Here is a 23,312-nt window from a genome sequence, read left to right as displayed (position 1 = left end):
ATCCAACAACTGGCACTGTTCACCGCCACCCGTCAGGATGACTGGGACGAACATCTCCCTTATTTGCTCATGGCCTACCGAACCAGCCAGCACGGGGCCACCGCATGCAGTCCAGCGTTGCTTATGTATGGGCGGGAGTTACGGGCTCCCGCCGACTTGCTATGCGGTCCCGTGCCAGACACAGTGGTTAACCCGCCGAGGGAGGGGTACGCACGTCACCTAGAGGAAGGCATGGAGCTAGTCCATGCCTTCGGCCGCCGCCAACTCCATCTGGCGGGGGGAAAAGATGAAGCGCAGGTACGACCACCGGAGCCAGGGGAGTCAGTACACTCCGGGGATGAAGATTTGGTTCTTCAATCCCCGGAGGAGGAAGGGTAGGTGCCCGAAACTCACCTCTCCCTGGCAAGGCCCGGGGGTCGTCCTGTCGCAAGTCTGTGACGTGGTAGTAAAAATCAAAATGGGGCCACGAGCCCTCCCTCGGATCGTCCACGCCGACCGGATAAGGCCTTACACCGGCGAGCAGGCGCCCCCGTGGATTGCCTCGGCTTTAGATGCCGAGGCGGGACCCAGTACCTCTGAATAAGGGGGGCTTATTAGTGCCAGAGGACTGGGGGATTGATGAGCGATGGGCCCGGTGGGTAAGGGTGGCATCCCTGCCACCCTTCCCATGTGGGGCAAATGCGCTATAGTTTATGGGGTGTATGGCAGTGAAAACTAGCCCGGGTGGGTTAGGATATATCGTGTGTAGGGATCTAGCGAAGATGACCTTAGGTGACGTTAAGGTTAGATAGTGACTGATACCTGTAGTGGGGACGCAGGTAGTTTAGTGTGGATGATAATGACGAGGGAGCGCAATAGTTTAAAGGGACGACTGGGAAGCGCAAGTTTCAGAGGGGAGTAGTTAGATGAGATGATGCTGTGTGAGAACTGGACAGGTGTGTGGAGCAGTGGATGAGTAGTGAGTGTTGTGGATCAGCGCGAATGCGCTTGGGGAGAGAAGGGTGCAGGTGGCACCAGGTGTGAGAGCACAGGTGTGCAAGTACAGGTGTGTGGAATATATGGAGCAGAGAATGAGTGGTGTGGAGAGAGTTGGAGTAAGTGGTACGGAGTGGTGTGCATGGTGCGAAGGTGTGGATGGGGGAAGAGTGGACCCCTTTTCACGAGTACCCGGGGCGGGTAGTGTAAGTGTTAGGTAGAGGGTATAGGTAAATTGTGGTTGGATATTGGCATTTGTGGTGCGGTTGCAGAATGGTATTGTGGATGGGTGCATTAGTGTTGTGGAAATGGCTGGGCGTGTAGCCTGTTAGTGTGTGTAGTTGGTTTGGGCACTCCACCACTGTGAGGATGTCGGCCAGGTGAGGCCGCAGGTGGGCTATGGGAGCCGTTAGTGTCAGTGGGTGCCTGAGGATCCCGGGTGTGGATCGGGCAGCCCGTGCCAGAGAGGGCACTGAGGGGGTGAGAGTGCGAGAGGGCCTTCCCCAGTTAGTTAGGTTAGGGTGAGGAGCAGGTAAGCTCGGGTGGCAACTACAGTGGTGGAGGTGTGCAGGTGGGTAGACCTGCTGGGAGAGCTACACGTCACAGCCCAGAAATTGTGCGAAGGCACCGGGAGATGAATCGGGGGAGTGAGACCCCAAAATGAGAAGCACCACAGTTTGGTCAATGGGAATTGGTTTTTAGAACCCATAGTGTAAGTTGGCCAATGGATTGGCAGGGAAAGACCCCGGGTAATGTAAAGTTGTTAAAGTCAGTTAGGAAATAGTTAGGATTGATGAACCTGTCGCACCATACGCAGCCACTTACCTGAGGTGATGATGATGACTCCACACCTGTGTTCCTTTGTTCTGTGTTGCAGGAAATAAGAATTGCTGGTTGGATTGGTGAGACGCATCACGACGTGGATGAGACATTGGGGTGATTCCATCTCTCCCTCCTTAGGAGGGACTGATGATGAATTGGTGATGGCAAATTTGATGTTGAGTTGGAGATGGCAAATTGTGATGAGAGTTGGAAATGGCAAATTTGATTGGTTAGGAGGGAGAGAAGACGAATTTGGTTTATGGGAGGAACGGGGAAGACAGTAGGGACGTTTGTTGATTTGTAAAGTAGATGTTTATGGGTAGTGTTGTGTTTTGTGGATACAGTAAGGGGTAAGGGAGGGGCAATGTAGGTTACCTGGTGGGGGGGGGCGTATGGTAGGAACGTACCTGTCTCACCTGGTTCCCATGTGCCCCCAGTGTGCATCACCTTGTATTGCGTGCACTTTTGCGCCCTTACCACCTTACTCACTTGTCTTCTTCTTTTGTCTCCCACCTCCGAGGATCTGGCTTTGGGGCAGAGAGAGAGGAGAGAGAGGTGCTGGCTCCGCAGTTGTGGGCCTGTACTTTCGCTGCTTGCTGCCTGGATCGATACACCATATGGACCGCAATTTTTGTGGCCGCCCACCATGGACCGCAGTTCTTTTGCGGCCAAGCACCACCCGTTGATGGACCTCTGGGTCAACGTGGCACCTATGCCATACAGGTGAACCACTTATAGTTGGCCCCCTGACGGCCACAATTTAGAAATGGACGCGGTTGGCGCCTTTCTTTATTTTTGAAGGAAGCCAGAACACCAAGTGGGCTCCAAGGTAAGACCAGCGGCAGAACATCGGCCGGCTGCGACACCACCGGTGACTATGAACATTTTATTGGTGCACCGGATGGTGCTGACTGTGTTATGGGGTGGTGCTTTTGGTGCTTGGATGGGGTGCTCTGCACAATATTAAAGGCCGTAAGGCCACAGGGCACTCGTGGGTTGGTGTATCGATGCTGGCATGCGTGCTCTCTCTATGCATAACATCTGCATGTGTTCCTCCAAAAACAGGTCCTGGATCGTAGTGTAAATATCAGTGTAGTCTTGTGTAAATAATGCTCCCTACCGGCTGTATGTTTAGTTTGAGGATTCTTTCCACGATTCGGTTATCCTGTGGGTGTGTTTCTGTGAGGAGAAGGGTGCAACGTCGCAGGGGGACATATTTACTCATTTGTGAGCATCTGTAAAACTGTCGCACTCAGGGTTGAGTTAATAGTAGAGGGAACTACATCTGAGTGCCACACTAACGTAGGTAAAAATTTATCGGGTCGGGACGCCCCGAGGTAGAGAAGGGTGCAATGTTGCGGATATGGGATTTGGCCTCCATCCATATCCGCTTGTAAATATTCCCCTATTTCCCCAATACTTCCCAACTATCCCCAATCCCCCATTCCCTAGTCCCATTTTCTGTAAACAACACTCTGTAGAACCGACCTTCCCCTATTTCCCCCATTAAATGTCGCACCCAGGTTCACCGCATCTCACGTAGACAACTATAGGACATCTTGCTAGTTATTCTTAGTCTATGTCAGTTAAGGACTCGTTTCCATTAATTCTGACTCTTTGTTGCACCAGAATGTGATTGTATGGCACCGTTAGAAAGTTTAGGACCTCCCAATACCTCCCCGCAGCTCTTCCTCATGGAAATACAACCACAACAACAACTACAACAACAGCTGCGGCGGCGCGGGGAGTGTGCGTCCTCACTCCGGCTTGGTTAGCCGCCATTGAACATGTGCTCCGACGGGGTTACCACGCAGGGGCTCACTGTCAGCTCCTCGTCAAGGGCGGAGCCCGGTAACCCCCCGCACCCAATAAGAAGCGGCGGACCGATTCCATCTGGGGCGGAGCTAACGAGCCGAGGGCGTGTCACTCCCCGCTGGACATGCGCAGGAAGACGGAGGTGACGTCAGATGCGCCTCAGCTTGGAGAAAAGGACGCCACCTTCCGAGCGCGACAATACCTCCCCGCATATCTGGACCGGACCGTGTGGATTCTGCCACTGAGCCAAGGTGCACCTTGAGCTATCGACTGCCTGTCCTTCCCAGCCATCAATCCCCGTGTAAGTCAGTCTTGTCCCGTTTGTCTGTGGTCTGTCAGGAATAAGATAAGACTGTGTCTAAGTGCCCATCTTGCTGTGCTTTACCTCTTGCCGTGTAATCTACCCGTTTCTGCATCAAATATTATATCCTCCTCCGGAGGTCTTGAGAACTGTACCCCTTGTGTCGTTGCATTTATCCCAGCCGTTGTGTCCTTTCCTTCATTGATTTAGCATAGCGCGACTTAGTCAACGTCGAGTGGAATCGGGCGGGATAGGGTTCTAATCGGGCAGTAACTGTGCGGACGCGGTAATACCAAACCGCTCGGTAAACTAACATCTAAAACCGCGTCTGTAACAATATATATATATATATATATATACATATATATATATATATATATATATATATATATATATATATATATATATATATATATATATATATATATAAAAGAGGGGGAGAGGAGCCATAGGACAAGACAGAGAGAGGACAAACAAAGGGTGTGGGGAGGAATGGGGGGACAGGAGAGAATGCACAGTATGAACAAGATAGATACAGAAGTAGGGTCTCAGGAAAGAAAAACAAATGGAAATTTAAAAGGAGAAGGGATTGGTGTGGGGTGAGGGGGGGGGGGGGGGATTAATGAAGAGTATCAAAAGTGTGTAGGTGAGCAGTGATCCTGGATTCCAGTAGATACACCAGAAAGGGGTTAATGGTGGACAATGTGAGCCCTGCAGCAACCTCGGGGGAGGGCGGGGGGGAGAGGGGGAGAGGAGGGGATGGGGGGAGACAAAGCATGGAAAGAGCAGACTAGAAAGGAGGCAGTAGAAGATAGAGACCACCAACCTCTCTGAGATGGCGACGTGATAGGCCCATAGACTCAGCTTCATCACTGGAGATTCCAATAATTATAAAGGTCTTTGCTTCCATGGCTTTAAGCTGAGCAACATGTGAAGGAATGGAGTCAGCCCAGAGGAGAGAGCAGTATTTAATCAAGCGACATATGAAAGCCTAGTAGGTGGGTGGCTAAGCTGCGGATGAAAGCCTTGGTAGGTGGATGGATAAGCTGTGGATGAAAGCCTTGTAGGTAGGTGGATAAGCTGTGGATGAAAGCCTTGTCAAGCTGCAGATGAAAGCCTTGAAGGTGGGTGAATATGCTGTGGATGAACCCCTTGTCAAACTGCAGATGAAACCCCTCTGCACAATGAAACAGTTGGAGAACTTCATCATCACCTCATCCAAAGAGGTTTTTTTTAGTTTCATAAAAAGTTTTTGATTGTTTTCACTGATGTATTATAACCAAACAATTTTAATTCTTCGATTGAAGTGAATGATTTAAAGAACAAAAATTTATCGAAATAATATTCTCCGAAGGTGGTTCTGTCTGTCTGTCTGTGAAACGTCTGTCCAAGGGAGTGGCTTCACCCAGTCTGGGTGGGGCTTAAAAAACAAATATACACCATTTTGTTAACTCGCATTGCTTTGAGGCCTCTTTTGTGAGGCCCGCGGTGTCTTGCTCTCTCTCACAGTTTTATTTCAACTCTAATTCGATATCTCATTTCATTTTTCCACAGTCGCTAGCATGGTTTCACAGTCGCTAAAAAATGGGAATAAAATTCGATGAAAGTTACCGTTTATAGAACGAAATGCATTTTCAAAGGCCTATAACATAAAGACCATTGAGGCTCTCACGGCTTTATCTCGACTCTAATTCACCATCCGATTTCATTTTTGTCGATGGTTTTAGACTCGGTTTCAGCAATAATTGAGAAAATTCACGCACACACGGGAAATTGCTGAGACATTGAGAAATTCGCGGGACAGTATATCATACACCGCCTGAAATAACAGACGGGAAAATGCCGAGATATGTTAAAAATTCACGGCAGACTTTTCCATTTGATGACAGTCGTCACAAAAAAGTCAACAATGTGGGGAGAGGAGCAGAGCTTCATTCACGAATCATCACAGACGGGAAATTTACAACAGATATTTATTCGTTCTCTATTTCATTCATCATTATTATATGGAGGTAAAGGTAATCCTGTTTAAACACTCCTTTCATTCAAGATCTCGCGAGATTAGGATCGCGAGATTCGGGATCTCGCGACATCTTTGTCGGCGAGGTCACGTCTTTTCGAAGCTGTCCATGCGCTCACGCTTTCGAAGTTAAGTAATTTTTCACAATTATGTTTTTGTCGAAACTGTATCTATCTTTCGGTGTGTGTACCTATAGTGTGTCCTTAGTAAGATTATAATATAAAAATAACCACCTTTAGAGGCCATTTTTCCCCGCAAAGCAGGGGTTGGCCTTTTTCGGGGACCGTGGTTGTTGTTGTTTTTCGGTCCCCCTTTTGAAGCAATGTTTTACGGCCGGATGCCCTTCCTGACGCCAACCCTTTTTGCCGCCTTTAACGACAAGCAGGGAATTACCAGTGTACTGGTACTCAATTTGCCAACCTCGGAAGGATGACAGGCTGAGTCAACCCCCCTGGCGTTAATTCAGCGATCGACCGGGATTCGAACCCAGGATCCTAGGATCCTAAGCCGGCACCCTAGCCACTAGCCCAACACCAGGGTCCTTAGTAAGATTCTCGGTGTTAATTTTTCATACCTGTATACAAAATCGTCGGTTAATTAGTGTCGCGTCTTTTGAGGCCTAGTAGGCTACCGTGTCCTACCTTGATGCTTGGTTTTTCTCTCAGCGGTCCGTCGATTGTGCTGCAATTACTTTCGTTCTCTGTTTTTGTCCCAGTCTTTCACCCCATACTTCCTTGTTTAAAATCTCAACTCAAAAAAAAAAAAATAAAGAAAAAATATATATATATATTTCCTTCTCTGTTCTTATTCGTTGTTCTTATTCGTTTATTCGTTGTTCTTATTTGTTCGTTCATTCTTCGATCACGTGTTTCACCCCCATTTCCATTTTCCATTTCACCAGATAGTTTTGACTGCTCAATTTAAAAATGTTTAAACTTTCCACTGAAGTACTGTATTCTGTCGTATATTACAACACCTTTTTCTTCTTCTTCTGTAAAAGGATGCTTTCAACTTGCTCACGAAATCTATTCATTCCAAAAAAAAATTCCATCTCTTCCAGTTCCTCTTTTCTGCATTCCCGAAACTCTCCTGCACTCCACCCCTCCTCCAGCGCCCTCAAACGTATTTTTGACTCGAAGGACACAAGAAACTCATTTTGCAATAAATGTTCGTTTCCCATTAATCGTACACTTTCTAAAATCCAATCTCACCCCTCCCCTCCAAATCTTCCCCATCACCCCTCCCCTCCAAATATACCCCCTTGCCCCTCCCCTCCAAATCCTCCCCATCCCCCATCTCTTTCAAATCTCCCCCCTTGCCCCTTCCCTCCTAAACTCCCCCCACACCCCTCCCCTCCGAAACTCTCCCTCGCTCCTCCTCTCCTAGATTCCCCTCTCACCCCTCCTCCTCAAAGCGTCCTCCCCACTTCTTCCCCCTTCCAACTTTCACCTTCACCTCCCCCAACCTTCTGCCTCGCTCTTCCACCTCCTCAAATAACACCTCACTTTGCCTCACCCAATCACCATCAAACCTTTTGTCCGCCCCATCCTTCCCTTTCTCCAAGCTATTCTGAAATCTCTGACACCTTCAACAGCTTTCCCTCCCACTTCCTCCTCTTCCACATCTTACCCTACCACCCCCCCCCCCCCCCTGTTCTGTATCCGATGCTCCCCCTTCCTCTTCATTAACGATATGGACCTCAAACATCCGGGGCCTTCGCTCAAACTTGACCAATCTCTCCATACAGGTTGCTTCTGACAAACCAGACGTGATCTGCTTCACAGAAACTTTCCTCCTTTATGACGTCTGATTCCTTGGTATCTCTCCCAGGTTACTCCCTCCTCCGGTATGATAGACCTGAGCCTTGTCCTGGAGGTGGGGTTGCTATCTTTATATTTAAAAAAACTCTCTTCCTCACTCGCCCTGCACTGCCCTCTCTCCACCTCACCCACAGGAATACCTTTGGCTACGGCTTCCCCTTCGCTCCCACCTTTTGTTCATATGTGTGTTGTACCATCCACCAAACAGTGATGACTCCATCTACATCTCGCTGTCTAATAATATGGACCAACTTCGATCTACCCATCCCAACTCTCTCTTCCTCATATGTGGTGATTTCAATTGTCACCATGCCAGTTGGCTGGGTGTGGGTACCTCTCTCACCAGCCATGGCTCTTCAGCAAAGGACTTCTGTGACTCACTGGGACTGACACAATCTGTCAATTTCCCGACCCGGATCTCAGTCAACGGAGCATCTTCTCTTCTGGACTTGGTTATGACTAACTTCCCTGAAAATGTCTGCTGCTCTTCTTCTGCTCCAATCGGCTCATATGATCATGTGCTTGTTAAAGTGGACATCTCTCTGACCATTCTCAGAGAGCCTCCTCAGCATCGACGAGTCTGGCATTTCACTCAGGCCAACTGGCACGGTCTTCAAGCAGCCATCAATCATCTGGACTGGTCTCCCATCTCTACCACCTCTGACATCAACTCATCCTGGGAATTCTTCCAAAGTAAATTGCTCTCTCTCATGCACAGATTTATCCCATCTCGTCTTCAGCTGTCATGCCCTTCCTCCCGTCCATGGTACACGGAATCTTGTGGTGAGGCTGTTGCCCAGAAACAACTTGCCTTCGTCTCCTGGAAAGCAAATCCAACGGAAGGAAATCTCATTTCCTTTCACAAAGCCCAAAACAAGTGTGTGTCCACCCTCAAGAGAGCCAGGAAACAATATATCTCCGTTCTCAAGACCGAACTCTCTTATCTGTCTCCCTCTTCCAAATCCTGGTGGCGTCTGGTCAAATCTGTTTCCGTTGTTTGTTCCACCTCCATCCCCTCCCTCACCGCAAATGGCTATATGGCTGACTCCACACGTGAAAAAGCTGAATGCCTCAATTCTGTGTTTGCCTCGAAATCTTGTGTCCCAAACCCATCCCTCTCTGTACCCACCGTACCCAGTCGTACCCTGCTGCTCCTGAACTCCGTGTCCTTTCCTCCTGACAAGGTGGAAAAGTTTCTGTCAACCCTCGACTCTGATTCTGCAACTGGACCTGACGGCATCAGCCCACGGGTCCTAAAATCCTGTTCTTCCGCTCTTTCACTCCCTCTCTCTGTTCTCTTCACCCTCTTTTGCTCAAGGTCATCTGCCATCTGCTTGGAAATCAGCCAACATCACCGCTTTGCACAAAAAAGGTGCAAAAACAGATCCTAGCAACTACAGACCAATCAGCCTTTTCCCAATTATCAGCAAAGTCATGGAATCCATCATTGCTTCGGAGATGAAATATTTCCTCTTCTCCAATGGCTTGATCTCTGATCATCAATTTGGTTTCACACCTGGTCACTCTACTCTGGACATGCTGCTTCTGCTTTCTCAACAATGGATGGAGGTCCTCAATGCCAAACACGAAAGTAGAGCTGTCTCCCTGGACATATCACGTGCCTTCGATACGGTCTGGCACCCCGCTCTGCTCACCAAACTCTCCTCCTTTGGTATTCATGGAAATCTCCACGCGTGGCTGGCGGACTTCCTCTCTAGTCGTAGTCAACGTGTGGCCCTGAATGGGTTTCTCTCATCTCCTCTTCCTGTTCAGGCTGGAGTTCCCCAAGGCAGTGTTCTGGGACCTGTGCTTTTTCTGGTCTTCATCAATGATCTCTCTGACTCTCTTGAAAATCCTATCGATGTCTTTGCTGATGACTCTACTCTCTGTCGCTACATTCCTCATCCCTCAGATCGGCAGTCTGCAGCCTCCTCACTCTCTGCAGACCTGGATAAAATCACAGACTGGGCAAACAAGTGGAACATGTCTTTCAATCCTGACAAATCTCACACTCTTACGATGTCTCTCCGAAAAGACCGACTGGACAACCCTCCCATCCACTTTCTGAATAATCCTCTCCAAGAAGTTCTGTCACTCAAGCTTTTGGGTCTCACTATCTGCCATGATCTTTCCTGGGAAAACCACATTTCAAATCTGGCCTCCAAAGCCAGTCGCCGACTGGGCATCCTCCGTCGTGCGAAGTCCTTCCTTGAAACACCTGAGCTCCTCACCACATGCAAGGCTTTCATCCGCAGCTCAATGGAATACTGCTCTCCCCTCTGGGCCGGTGCTCCTGCCTCACACCTAGCTCGTCTTCACGCTGTTGAAACCAAAGCGTTCAGAATCATTGGAATCTCCCGCGATGAAGCTAACTCCAAGGGTCTTCCACTCACTCACCGCAGGCAGGTTGGTGGTCTTTCCGTCTTCCACCGACTCCTCTCCGGCCTTGCCCCCCCAGCTCTCTCTGGGCTCTGTCTCCCAAATATTCCTTCAGGTCGCACAAGATCTGCCTGCAACCCTCTTGTGGTTGAACTGCCAAAATCAATACTCTCTGCTCACCTTCACTCCTTCATTCCTTCATTCCTCTTTTCTCCCACCTCTGGAACAAACTCCCTCAATCTCTTCAATCCCACTCCTCCCTCCAGGTCTTTAAAACAGCAGTTCACCACCATCTCTTATCTTCCCCCATCCAAAACCTTGATCTTTTCTACCCCCGCTAATTTCACCCCAAATCCACTTTTTTGAAATACCAACTTCTTTCCTGGAAGTCCTTGGTGTCCTTGTGTTTTAGACTTCTCCCACCCCCACCCCCCTTCCCACGCCTCCTCCACCCAAGCCCTCCCCCTCCCACACATCTCCCGATGTCCCGGGTCTCCAATGTTGTGTTTGTGTGCTTCCCCTTCTCTCCCCATCTTGTCTACCGCTCCCTATTTTTATATATTTTGTTTGTCTGTTTGATTTGTTTGTGTGATAAATGTTAGCTCTTTCCCGAGCCTCGATTCTGCATTCACAAAAAAAAAAAAAAAAAAAAAAAAGATGGTTTGTTTTGTTTTCGCACGACTTTTCGAGGCCTAATCGTGTTCACATCTAGGATTAATAAACAAACTCCTTTTCACGTATGCATGGACATGTAATTCACATGTGTAAAATAAATAAACAAACACAGACGGGAAATTGCCCAGATATTTTTTTTTCGTTCTTATTTGATAAGTTATGCCCACGTACACTTTAAATAAGTTTATTTGAAATCTTTAATTTTAAAACTGTCATTTTGTACGCTGTAATGAAAAGAGTGTAGCGGTTACCGCTGGATGCACACAATCGCCTTGCACCGGCCAGAACACGGCCAGACGCGCCTCTCCTGGGCATGGCCGGACTCACTGTTCCCGGGCACGCCCGAACCTCCCGGGCACGCCCGGTCTCGTCTTTCCCGGGCATGCCCGCTCTCGCCTTTCCAGGGCTCGCCCAGAGCGTCCGGGCATGCCCGCTATCGCCTTTTCAGGGCTCGCCCAGAGCGTCCGGGCATGCTCGCTATCGCCTTTCCAGGGCTCGCCCAGAGCGTCCGGGCATGCCCGCTATCGCCTTTCCAGGGCTCGTCCAGAGCGTCCGGGCATGCCCAGCCTCGACTTGCCAGGCCGCAGCCAAACACGCCCGGGCAGGTCCAGACTCGCCTTTCCAAGGCTCGCCCTTGACACCCGGGCATGCCCGGTATAGCTTTTGCCGGGCAAACTTCCCGACATAAATGTGTATATATATTGCTGCCCGATAAACGGGCTTGTGAGAATACCTGAGCTGTTTTGTTTCAATAAAGCAACTCGGACGAATTCCGTCTTTGGTCGCGTCAATTCTTTCGACTCGCGTTGGAGCGCAGTTCCTTCATTGGTGACCTACCGACATGGATACGGCAGTGACGCTTAAACTGCCTACCTTCTGGGAGGCTCACGCGGCTGTTTGGTTCGCTCAGGCGGACTCTCAGTTCGCCCTGCGAGGCATCACCGCGGACGACAACCGCTTCCACCATGTTGTGGCGGCGCTCGGTTCCGCCACCGCGGCCCGCGCCTTGAGCCTCCTCGAGCACCCGCCGGCTGCTGACAAATACGACGCGCTGAAGACACTCCTCCTCGACGCTTTCGCCCTCTCACCGGCAGCACGCGCACGGCGCCTGCTCGCTCTGCCCGAGCTCGGCGACACGCGCCCGTCCGAGCGCATGGACTATATGCTCTCGTTGCTCGGTGAGCACTCTCCGGATTTTCTGTTCCGCGAGCTGTTCCTTCGCCAGCTGCCTCACCCGGTAACGCCTCGCCCTGGCTGGCACGTTGATCACGGATTCCCGCGCCCTCGCCAGGGAAGCCGATAAGATCTCCTCGGCGGGCCAGCACATCGGCGCGGTTACCTGGAGCCCGCCGCCATCCGAGGCGACGCCCACGACACCCGAGCGCCCTGCGCAGTTGGAGGCCGAACTGCCGGTGCAACTGGCAGCCGCCACGCCGCACCGCCCGCTTCCGACACGACGGCCGGGGCCTCCACCTGACCGGGCGTGGTGTTATTACCATGCCAGGTTCGGACACAAGGCTCGGACGTGCCGGCCCCCGTGCACTTTCGGCAGGTCGGGAAACGACGACCGGGCCGGCGTTCATTCCCAGCCATGAGCGCCGGCCACTCGGGCAACTTGCTGTTTATTCGGGACAAAGCGTCTGGGCGGCGTTTCCTGTGTGACACCGGCGCCCAACTGAGCGTCATACCCGCCTCCGAGCAGGACAGGCGGGACGCCGTTTGCGGCCCCTCTTTGGTCGCTGCTAATGGCTCGGCCATACGCACTTTCGGCCCACGCATCGTCACCCTCTGCTTCGGCAGCCAGCGTTTTCAATGGACTTTTGTGACCGCCTGCGTCCCCATGGCTTTGCTGGGCGCCGACTTCCTCTGCGCGCACGGGCTGCTGGTCGACGTCAAACGTCGTCGCCTTGTCAACGCCGAGACCTTCAGCTCCCTGGCGTGCACGATGAGCAGCTCCGCGCCGACCGAACTGGCGTGCGCCCTCCCGGCAGCGAACGAGTTCGCTCGCCTGCTCGCGGAATTCCCGGCCCTCACGCGGCCGACGTTTTCGGCCGTCGCGGTGCGGCACGGGATCGAGCACCACATACCCACTACGGGCCCGCCGGTCTACACCAGGGCCCGCCGCCTCGACCCGGCCAAGCTCGCTGTGGCGAAGGCCGAGTTCGACGCGTTGGAGCACCTCGGCATCGTGCGGCGCTCCAATAGCGCGTGGGCCTCGCCACTGCACATCGTGCCAAAGCCGGGGGGTGGATGGCGCCCGTGTGGCGACTACCGCCGTCTCAACGACGCTACAACCCCCGACAGGTACCCGATCCCGCATATTCAGGACTTTTCCGCCCGTTTGGCGGGACGGGTCATCTTTTCGAAAATTGACCTGATACGGGGCTACCACCAGGTACCTGTCCGGGCGGCCGACGTCCCGAAGGCGGCCGTCATCACGCCGTTCGGCCTGTTCGAATTTTTGCGGATGCCGTTTGGCCTCAAGAACGCGGCCCAGGCGTTCCAGCGCTTGATGGACGGCGTGCTGCGCGACCTGCCGTTTCTTTTCGTCTATCTGGACGATATCCTCGTCGCCAGCACGTCAAGCACCGAGCGTCACATCACCGAGCACCTCCTCCACCTCCGAACACTGTTCGGCCGCCTCAGCGAGCATGGCTTAATTGTCAACCCGGTCAAATGCCACTTTGGCGCGACGACCGTTGACTTTTTGGGCCACCGCATCACCAAGACCGGGGCCGTGCCGCTGCCGACCAAGGTCGAGGCCATCACCACGTTCCCGCGTCCCCGTTCCATCAAGGCCCTCCAAGAGTTCCTCGGCATGGTGAATTTTTATCACCGATTCGTGCCCCGCGCTGCTCAGCTCATGCAGCCCCTTTACGAGGCCCTCCGGGGCAAGCCGGCCAAGCATGACATTGTTTGGTCCGCGGCCATGGACGCGGCCTTCGCCAGCGCCAAATGGGCCCTCGCCGACGCAACGCTGCTGGCTCACCCGGTGCTCAACGCGCCCATCGCCCTCACTACGGACGCCTCCAACTACGCGGTGGGCGCCGTCCATGAGCAATGGGTGGACGGGGTTTGGCAGCCACTCGCTTTTTTCAGCCGGCAACTCCGGCCGAACGAGTTAAACTACAGCACGTTCGACCGCGAGCTGCTCGGGCTATTCCTGGCCGTTCACCATTTCCGACACCTCATGGAGGGCCGCCGGTTCACGGCTTTCGTCGACCACAAGCCGTTGGTCTACGCAATGGCTAAGGTCACGGAGCCGTGGTCGGCCCGCCAGCAGCGCCACCTCTCCGCCGTGTCGGAGTTCACCACGGACATCCGGCACGTCGCCGGCAAAGACAACGCCGTGGCCGACTGTCTTTCTCGGGCCAGCGCGAACGCGGTCCACCTCGGCGTGGACTTCGCGCTCATGGCGGCCGACCAGACCACCGACGCCTCGGTGCAGGCACTCCGTGCGGCGGACACGGGCCTCCGCCTGGCCGACATTCCCTTCGCGGGCACCGTCCTGCTCTGCGACGTCTCCCAGGGCCAGCTTCGCCCCATCGTGCCCGTTTCCTGGCAGCGCCGCATCTTCGCCTCCATCCACGGCCTTTCTCACCCGGGCCGGAAAGCTTCTCAGAAGCTGGTGTCGGCGCGTTTCGTCTGGCACGGCCTTCGACGAAACTTCCGCGACTGGGCCAACGCCTGCACGGCCTGCCAGCGGGTCAAGGTCCACCGCCACACCCAGGCCCCGCTGGCACCTTTCGCCGTGCCTGAACGGCGTTTCGACCACGTCCACGTGGACCTGGTGGGTCCCCTGCCCCCCTCGCGGGGGTTCACCCACCTGCTCACCATGGTGGACAGGACCACCAGGTGGCCGGAGGCCGTGCCCCTTGCCTCCACCACCACCGCCGACGTGGCGCAGGCGTTCATCGCCACCTGGGTCGCGCGCTTTGGTGCACCAGCGGACATCTCGTCCGACCGCGGCCCACAGTTCACGTCTGAGCTTTGGGGCGCGGTCGCCCGTTCGTTGGAGGTCACGCTGCACCGCACCACGGCCTACCACCCCCAAGCCAACGGGTTGTGCGAGTGGTTTCACCGCTCCATGAAGGCCGCACTCATGGCCGGCCTTCAGGACGACGGTTGGGCCGACCGGATGCCGTGGGTCCTTTTGGGCCTACGCACGGCCCCCAAGGAAGACCTCCAGGCGTCCGCCGCCGAGCTCGTCTACGGCCAGCCGCTCCGCGTCCCGGGCGAATTCGTGCCCGACGCTACCAGTCCCTGGTCCGCCGCTCGCCAGCGCTCGGACCTCCAGGAGGCCGCCCGACGATTTGCCCCTGTGCCGACGTCCCGCCACGGTGGCCCCCAGTCCTACGTCCCATCGGCGCTTCGCACAGCGGAGTTCGTCTTTGTGCGTCATGACGCGCACCGGGGGCCACTCCGGCCGCCGTACGACGGGCCCTTCCGGGTCCTGCGACGGGGCGACAAGTCTTTCATCGTCGACTTTGGCGGCCGGCCGGACCGGATTTCTGTGGACCGCCTCAAACCGGCGCACATGGACGTCGACCGACCACCACGGTTGGCCCTTCCTCCGCGGCGAGGCCGCCCCCCGTCCACAGTTCCCCCCGCTCGACCACCCACCACCACGTCGGACCCCTCCCCACGACCCTCCAGGGGTCGCTTCGGCCGGGTCATCCGGACCCCCCTTAAATTGACCCTGCCGGTGCAGGTCGATTCTGGAGGGGCGTGTGTAGCGGTTACCGCTGGATGCACACAATCGCCTTGCACCGGCCAGAACACGGCCAGACGCGCCTCTCCCGGGCATGCCCGGACTCACTGTTCCCGGGCACGCCCGAACCTCCCGGGCACGCCCGGTCTCGTCTTTCCCGGGCATGCCCGCTCTCGCCTTTCCAGGGCTCGCCCAGAGCGTCCGGGCATGCCCGCTATCGCCTTTTCAGGGCTCGCCCAGAGCGTCCGGGCATGCCCGCTATCGCCTTTCCAGGGCTCGCCCAGAGCGTCCGGGCATGCCCGCTATCGCCTTTCCAGGGCTCGTCCAGAGCGTCCGGGCATGCCCAGCCTCGACTTGCCAGGCCGCAGCCAAACACGCCCGGGCAGGTCCAGACTCGCCTTTCCAAGGCTCGCCCTTGACACCCGGGCATGCCCGGTATAGCTTTTGCCGGGCAAACTTCCCGACATAAATGTGTATATATATTGCTGCCCGATAAACGGGCTTGTGAGAATACCTGAGCTGTTTTGTTTCAATAAAGCAACTCGGACGAATTCCGTCTTTGGTCGCGTCAATTCTTTCGACTCGCGTTGGAGCGCAGTTCCTTCAAGAGTAACATTGGTTTTCGTGGGACAGAAAGGTGTCATGTAATGTTCTTATACACCGCCCATAACACTTTTTTCCCCAGGGACTTTTCCATTTGAGCTGTATTGTTTATATTGTCGGAATGTTTCATTCTTTAGACGTAGTCACAATAAAAAGTTAAAATTAGGTACTCTGCACGTGGGGAGAAGGGCGGAGCATCGTTTATGTGGTTGCCACTCGCGTTTTTAAATGTGATCTCCAAAATGAATAAAAGAATGAAGGAACAGAATGAGACATTCAATGAACGTTAACCCATACTTGCATGGGATGCTGAGCAGCAAAGGCATTGGAAGGTAATGTGTGCTCAGCAAACATATACAAGAGCAGCTGTAAAGAATCAGGATGAAGTATCGGATAATATTGCTGAACATCATTGCAGAGCAAGTCTGATGACGTCACCATGCGTGTTTGATACATTCAAGTTTAAAAATGAATAAGTCATGGGCTCCATAGGCCGACTATCGGCCTCTGATGTGCATTTTAACACTGAATAAACATGTCTTCGATCACAATTACTTTTTGAAGAAACAAAGGTACATTTTGATTACAACTCAAGCAAAGCAAACCAGGTAATGCCTGTTTCATTCGGAGCGATTATACACCGCCCAAAGAATGCGTTTCAGGAAATTGCCGAGAGACATTTCTTCGTTTTTATTTTATTAGTTATGTGCACATACACTTTAAATAAGTTTATTTGAAATCTTTAATTTTCAAAATGTCATTTACTTGCCATTTGATTATTACGAGACACTTCCTCTTTGGGATCGTGAAAATTAATGTGTTGCGTGGAAACTCCCATTTCCAAAATGAATGATTTCGAAAATTATTAATTAAAATACATAGTTTTGTTGAAAAACGGTGATTAGAGGGTAAATTTATCTGACTTTTTCTGAAAAGGGCATTCTTAATTGTGAGATTACCATATTTTCATGCAAATAACCTGCCCCCTGGCCACACACCTGGGGAAAAAAGTTATCTCGGAAAATTTCAGGCACGTATGACCCACACACACGTATACCCCTTTCTTCTCCACATGACCGGAGATATGTGATCTCCATATTTTCAGCAGCCGACATGGCTTTGTAGTTGAGGGCGTATGAACGGCTCTTTTCCAATACAACTACTGTAAATAACCAGTTGACATCAAAATGAATATCTTGAGAAAAGGTTGTTGTAATGATTAAAGTTACCTGTACCAATGTGTTCAAAACCAGCGTGATTTCCGGTACCAATGCAATGGGAAACCACGTTGCTCATCCATTAGAAATGTATAAATAACCATCGGGTTGTTGAATTTTATATCATTCCACAAAATCGTGCACACCATTACAAGTCCCTGCTATACAATGTCAGGGGTGTGTTAAGTTACAGTTTCTGGTAGAAAGCGCTTGCCAAGTGGCCTAAGCAATCGAGCAAGCACTCCATTCGAAACTATTGATAAGGAACGGCTGGTTTGGAAAGCGTAAAGCTGCTTGATACCTGAACACACCCCTGCTGTCAGTCCAGGTAAGAAAAAAAGGAAACGTTTCATGGCCGAATTCAAACTGAAGGTTTATGAAAAAGTGGGCTGATTTTTGGAGAAGAAGACGAGAGTGATGACAATAAGAACTGCAACAGAACCGCACTTGCCTGTCGTCCACATCCACACCTACCAGTGGTTCCTTGGTTCTATCAGGTGAGCCCAGGGGCATTGCCCCTATTTTTTAGCTCAGCTGGAACGAAGTTCAGGGGAGCTTATGCGATGGCACGTCGTCAGTCCATCCGTCCGTAAACACTTGAAACTCCTTCTCTGAAACCGCTGAAGGGATTGTGACCAAACTTGGCACAAATGATATTTGTTATGTTGTGACTAAAGTTTGTTCACGACATTTAAAAAATAATTATGGTTTAAGGGGGTTTACCGGGGTCAAAGTGGATCTCCCCCGGTTTCTTGGGTTTGTTGATCTGGAGAAAGCATTCGATTGGGTTCCATGCGAAGTAGTGACACGGACATTGAGGAAGTTAGGAGTGGAGGAATGGTTGATCAGAGTAGTGATGGCAATGTACAAAAGAGCGTGCACAGCTGAAAGGACGAAGGACGGGAACAGTGCTGAGTTTGAGGTGAAGGTGGGAGTGCATCAGGGGTCAGTACTAAGTCCACTACTATTTGTAGCTGTGATGGAGGTGCTGGCTCAGAACTTAAAAGGAGGGTTTACCGTGGGAGTTGTTGTATGCAGATGATCTGGTGTTGATTGCGGAAAGTATGGATGGACTGAAGGAAAAGATGAACAAGTGGAAGGAATGTATGGAGACAAAAGGCCTGAAGGTGAATATCGGAAAGACGAAGGTGATGGCAAGTGGTAAAGCATGTGGTGAGGTGGAAAGAACTGCGAAGTGGCCCTGTGCTGTGTGCAGGAAGGGTGTCGGAGTGAACTCCATTCAATGTGCAATGTGCGCTGAGTGGGTTCATCAAAAATGTAGTGGTTTGAGAGGGTCATAAACCAGTGTGGCAGCTCCATTCAAATGTAAGGTGTGCACAGGGGGAGCTGCAGATGGAGGAAATGTTGAGTAGGATCTTGGAGACGGTGTGAAGCTGGAAGGTGTGAAAACATTTTGCTACCTCGGAGACATGCGGAATGGAGAAGGTGGATCAGACTCGGCAACGGTTGCTCGAGTGACATATGCATGGAAGACGTTTCGGGAACTGAGTGGGGTGCTGACGAGGAGGGGAGTGTCGTTGAAGCTGAAGGGAAAGGTGTATACTGCATGTGTAAGAAGTGTTATGATTTATGGGAGTGAGACATGGATAATGAACGTAGAGCAGCAACGAAGGCTGGAAAGGGTGGAAATGCGAATGGATCGGTGGATGTGTGGAGTATCGTTGAGAGAGAGGAAGACAAATGATGAATTGCGAAAGATGATGGGAATAGAGCCTGTGATGGATGCTGTGAAGAGAACAGGTTGAGATGGTTTGGTCATGTGTTGAGGAAGGATGAAAGTGACTGGTTGAGAAGAGTGATGGAAATGAATGTCGAAGGAAGTGGAGGACGGGGAAGACCGAGAAAGACTTGGCTAAAGATGGTGGAAGAAGAAATGCGGGCAAGGGGGTTAACAAGGGGAGATGCAGAAAATAGAGCAAAATGGAGAAGATCGTCATAGGGACCGCAAGGCTAACCCCCGCTCTAGCAGGGAAAATGGCCTTAAAATGCCTGTTGTTGTTGTTGTTGTTAAGTGATCCAGGTTTGACCCCCCCCAAAATAGGTATTTGCTTTATTCTCAGAGACTACACATGCAATTTCGATGAAACCTCACCACAACCTTAATCACCCATGATGTGCCAATGTTTGTTCAAGGCATTAGAAAAATTTGGGTCTTCGGAGGTATATGGGGTTGAGGGAGGTGGGGGGGGGGGGTGTGGTTGCCCCCCAAAATAGGTATTTTTTGTTTGTTTGTTTAAAGTCTTATGATTATGTTAATATGATTCTACATATGATTCAACATTCCCTGTATTCTAACAACCAGTGAAATTGGTTTGAAATTCCTTTAGTCAGTGCAGTATACTGTTTATTCTACCAGGTGAGTACCAGGGGTATTGCCCCTTTGTTTTATGTTGTGATGACAAAGCTTTGAAGGGAAATATATATATATATATATATATATATATAGCCATTGAAATGACCACCTGTCCCCACCTGTCCTCGATTTGAGGATGACAGTGACCATCTGTACCAGTTTACCAATGAACATTACCGTGAAAGAGAAGAGGATAAGGCAAGCAGAGGCTCTAACGGGCTCAGCATACCTTGCCAACTGCTGTTACACATGCAGCACTTTTTCCCAGGAATGTCACAAAAGCCCCGGAATGGACTGCCACAATTGTCCCTGCAGTAGGGTTGGTTGCAGGCCTCTCCCTTCCACGAGTCTTCACACAAGCAATGAGCCCCGCCGGATGTATTGCACCGCCCGTGCCCCGAACAGTTGTTGGGACACGAGCTGAAGCTACAGCAGTCAACAAGTAAAAGGAGGCAACGGATTGTGGTAACCAAAAAACATTTGCTTTTTCGGAAAGATTTATGAATAAAAAATTGCAGTCAAGGTAAAGCCAGCACGCCTATGCAAGTGGCACGCAAGGTGGTTACAAAAATGGAAAGCAACATATTCCAGACAACTTCAAACTGTCACTCGCATTCAAAACCACTTCCTCCTTTTGAAATACATCCACATCCACACCCACACCCACACCTGTATGAGATGTTGAAGCCAGTGAGGTTGTAAGCTGCATCACTGAAGAAGTGTAAGAAGGCACTGCCCGAATGAGCCACAACTTCAGGAACCGTTTCATCACTCCATTTTTCCGGGACAATAAGACCGCTGTGAAAGGTAAAATCAGTAAAAGTCACAATCTGCCATTCCCGTCTGCCAAGACGTTCCCGTCTGCCAAGCCGTTCCCGTCTGCCAAGCCGTTCCCGTCTGCCAAGCCGTTCCCGTCTGCCAAGCCGTTCCCGTCTGCCAAGCCGTTCCCGTCTGCCAAGCCGCCCCCGTCTGCCAAGCCGCCCCCGTCTGCCAAGCCGCCCCCGTCTGCCAAGCCGCCCCCGTCTGCCAAGCCGCCCCCGTCTGCCAAGCCGCCCCCGTCTGCCAAGCCGCCCCCGTCTGCCAAGCCGCCCCCGTCTGCCAAGCCGCCCCCGTCTGCCAAGCCGCCCCCGTCTGCCAAGCCGCCCCCGTCTGCCAAGCCGCCCCGTCTGCCAAGCCGCCCCCGTCTGCCAAGCCGCTCCCGTCTGGCAAGCCGCTCCCGTCTGCCAAGCCGCTCCCGTCTGCCAAGCCGCTCCCGTCTGCCAAGCCGCTCCCGTCTGCCACGTAAAGAACTCTCCATTGGGAATAAAATATGTTAATGATGATGTCATCGGTGCCTCCATTATGACGTCATAATTCGACAAGTACAAAACTTCATCCGATGAAGATGGAATGTCTTGAGCATAATCTCGGAATAAATTAGTGAAGGAAAAAAAAAAAATGATGACGTCATCTGTCACGTGGTTCGGCCGCCATATTTGTTTTAACACAAAAGCCTTAAAAACCACTGAAAATACATCCTGGTGAGGGTCTGCAATCTCTGATTGCTCTTTCTTGTTTATTGTATGTTTTATGGGTCAGTGTGCATGTTTTTGTGTGCAATGTGATAGCGCTTACACGAGCCTTAACTCTGGATACAAAAAATAATAATTATAAAAATAAACTAAGCCCTGAACTGCACACTTCTGCTCTTCTCTTCTCTTCATGATATATACTTTACTCAGTGTGATTCTGCTGGGCCCATGTCATACGTGTTAGATACAGGGTGTTTCAAAAAAGCAGAGGACTATTTAAATGTTTTATTGGAGAAAAATCATAAAAATTTCAATGTATGCTCCACCTCTGTGTAATGAAATAATGGTTGTGATCTGTTGCAGTTCTCCCTGGCGGTTGAGATAAGCAATGATTTATAAGTGGTTGGGTATGTGTGCGAGAACTGTCTGTATTCTGTGACGATCCGAGCTGGTAGGCATAATGGGCGCTCCTTTATACCGCTTGCTTTTTATAGGGTTTTTATATGGCCGTTTGCTAATAATTGCTTAATCTCTTTTTAGATTATGTGGACGTTTTGATTTCAATAAAGCTCACTATTGAGAAGGACTTTTGTGGATTCATATCACCACACTCTGTTCACACAGGCTTTGATCCTGACTACAAAATTCTCCACAATTTGTCAGCAAGTTGCTGGAGTGGTAGCCTGGTGGTAGACCTCCACCTCCTACTTCAGGACAGCCAGGGTTTGAAATTTGTTGACGTAAACTTAACCTTTAGCAGCACCCTATAAGAAAAAAATCCAATGGATTAAAATCCGGGCTGTGAGGCGCCCACTCGTCGCTGTGCCCAGGCTGATGACACGATTTCCAAACAGGTGGTGGAGCAAGTCGATAGTTTCACCTGCAGTGTGTGGTGGGGCACCATGCAAGTCTGAGTTGGTTTGGAGACAGTAGTTGAGCTAGATCAGCGTGGAATTGGCGTAATACCTCGTGGTACCACTCAACATTGACTGAATGAATGAATGAATGATCGTTTTCAGGCCATTTTCCCCGCTAGAGCGGGGGTTAGCCTTGCGGGCCCCATGACAATCATGGTTCCCTGTTTGAGGCAATGTTTTTATGGCCGGATGCCCTTCCTGGCGCCAACCCTTGGTCGCCTCTTACGATGCGCAGGGATACGGTGTACCTATTCTAAATCGGGGTACACACCGGGATCATTCATCCCAGCAAGCTGGTACTCAATTTGCCGACCTCGGAAGGATGACAGGCTGAGTCAACCCCCCTGGCGTTAATTCAGCGATCGACCGGGATTTGAACTCAGGATCCTAGGATCCCAAGCCGGCACCCTAACCGCTAAGCCAACACCAGGCCACTCACCATTGACTGTTACCGTCTTACCTTTGGCGTCCTTGAACCAATACGGTTCCAGCATACCCTGTCTGGCATTCAATGCAGAGAAGTGAGTGGACTTGGGGCCCTTGAGAGACATCTCAGACACCTCCTCAGGAGGTTCATCACCCCAGAAGATGTTGTTGTGATTGTTGATAGCCCCATTCAAATGGAAGTGTGCGTCCTCACTGAACCACAAGGCGTTGATACAACTTGGGTACCTTTCCATTCGGTCACAGAACCAATCACACATTGATACTCGTCTTACTATGTCATTCAGAGTTAGTTTATGCCTTACAGAGAAGATGTAGGGGTAGAGATTGGACTCCAACGTGAGAATGCGCCATACAGATGAGGCTGAGATCGCCAGTTCTCAGGAACGCCGACGTTGAGATTTATAAGGACTTTCGATAGATCATATGAATGAATATATGAATGAATGAATGAATGAATGAATGATCGTTTTAAGGCCATTTTCCCCGCGAGAGCGGGGGTTAGCCATGCGGGCCCCATGACAATCATGGTTCCCTGTTTGAGGCAATGTTTTTATGGCCGGATGCCCTTCCTGATGCCAACCCTTAGTCGCCTCTTACGATGTGCAGGGATACGGTGTACCTATTCTAAACCAGAGTACACACCGGGATCATTCATCCCAGCAAGCTGGTACTCAATTTGCCGACCTCGGAAGGATGACAGGCTGAGTCAACACCCTGGCGTTAAT

The 23,312-nt window shown here is 51.5% G+C and overlaps 1 protein-coding gene across 1 annotated transcript in view; it reads right to left on the bottom strand.

Moving 5' to 3' along the window:
- The window catches only part of LOC144889319 (attractin-like protein 1), a gene marked incomplete at its 5' end in the record, with an annotated part of 60,000 nt that overhangs the window by 14,918 nt on the left and 21,770 nt on the right, over positions 1-23,312 (bottom strand). Inside the window, 2 exons of the mRNA XM_078769444.1 lie at positions 19,942-20,138; positions 20,382-20,510. Coding sequence (XP_078625570.1) covers positions 19,942-20,138; positions 20,382-20,510 — 326 coding nt within the window. The remainder of the gene's footprint in view (positions 1-19,941; positions 20,139-20,381; positions 20,511-23,312) is intronic.

The sequence above is a fragment of the Myxine glutinosa genome, unplaced genomic scaffold (assembly GCF_964187855.1).
Source record: "Myxine glutinosa unplaced genomic scaffold, kmMyxGlut1.1 SCAFFOLD_2568, whole genome shotgun sequence".
NCBI lineage: Eukaryota > Metazoa > Chordata > Myxini > Myxiniformes > Myxinidae > Myxine > Myxine glutinosa.
The sequence above is the reverse complement of the archived record's forward strand: the minus strand, read 5'-3'. Positions and strand labels throughout refer to the sequence as shown.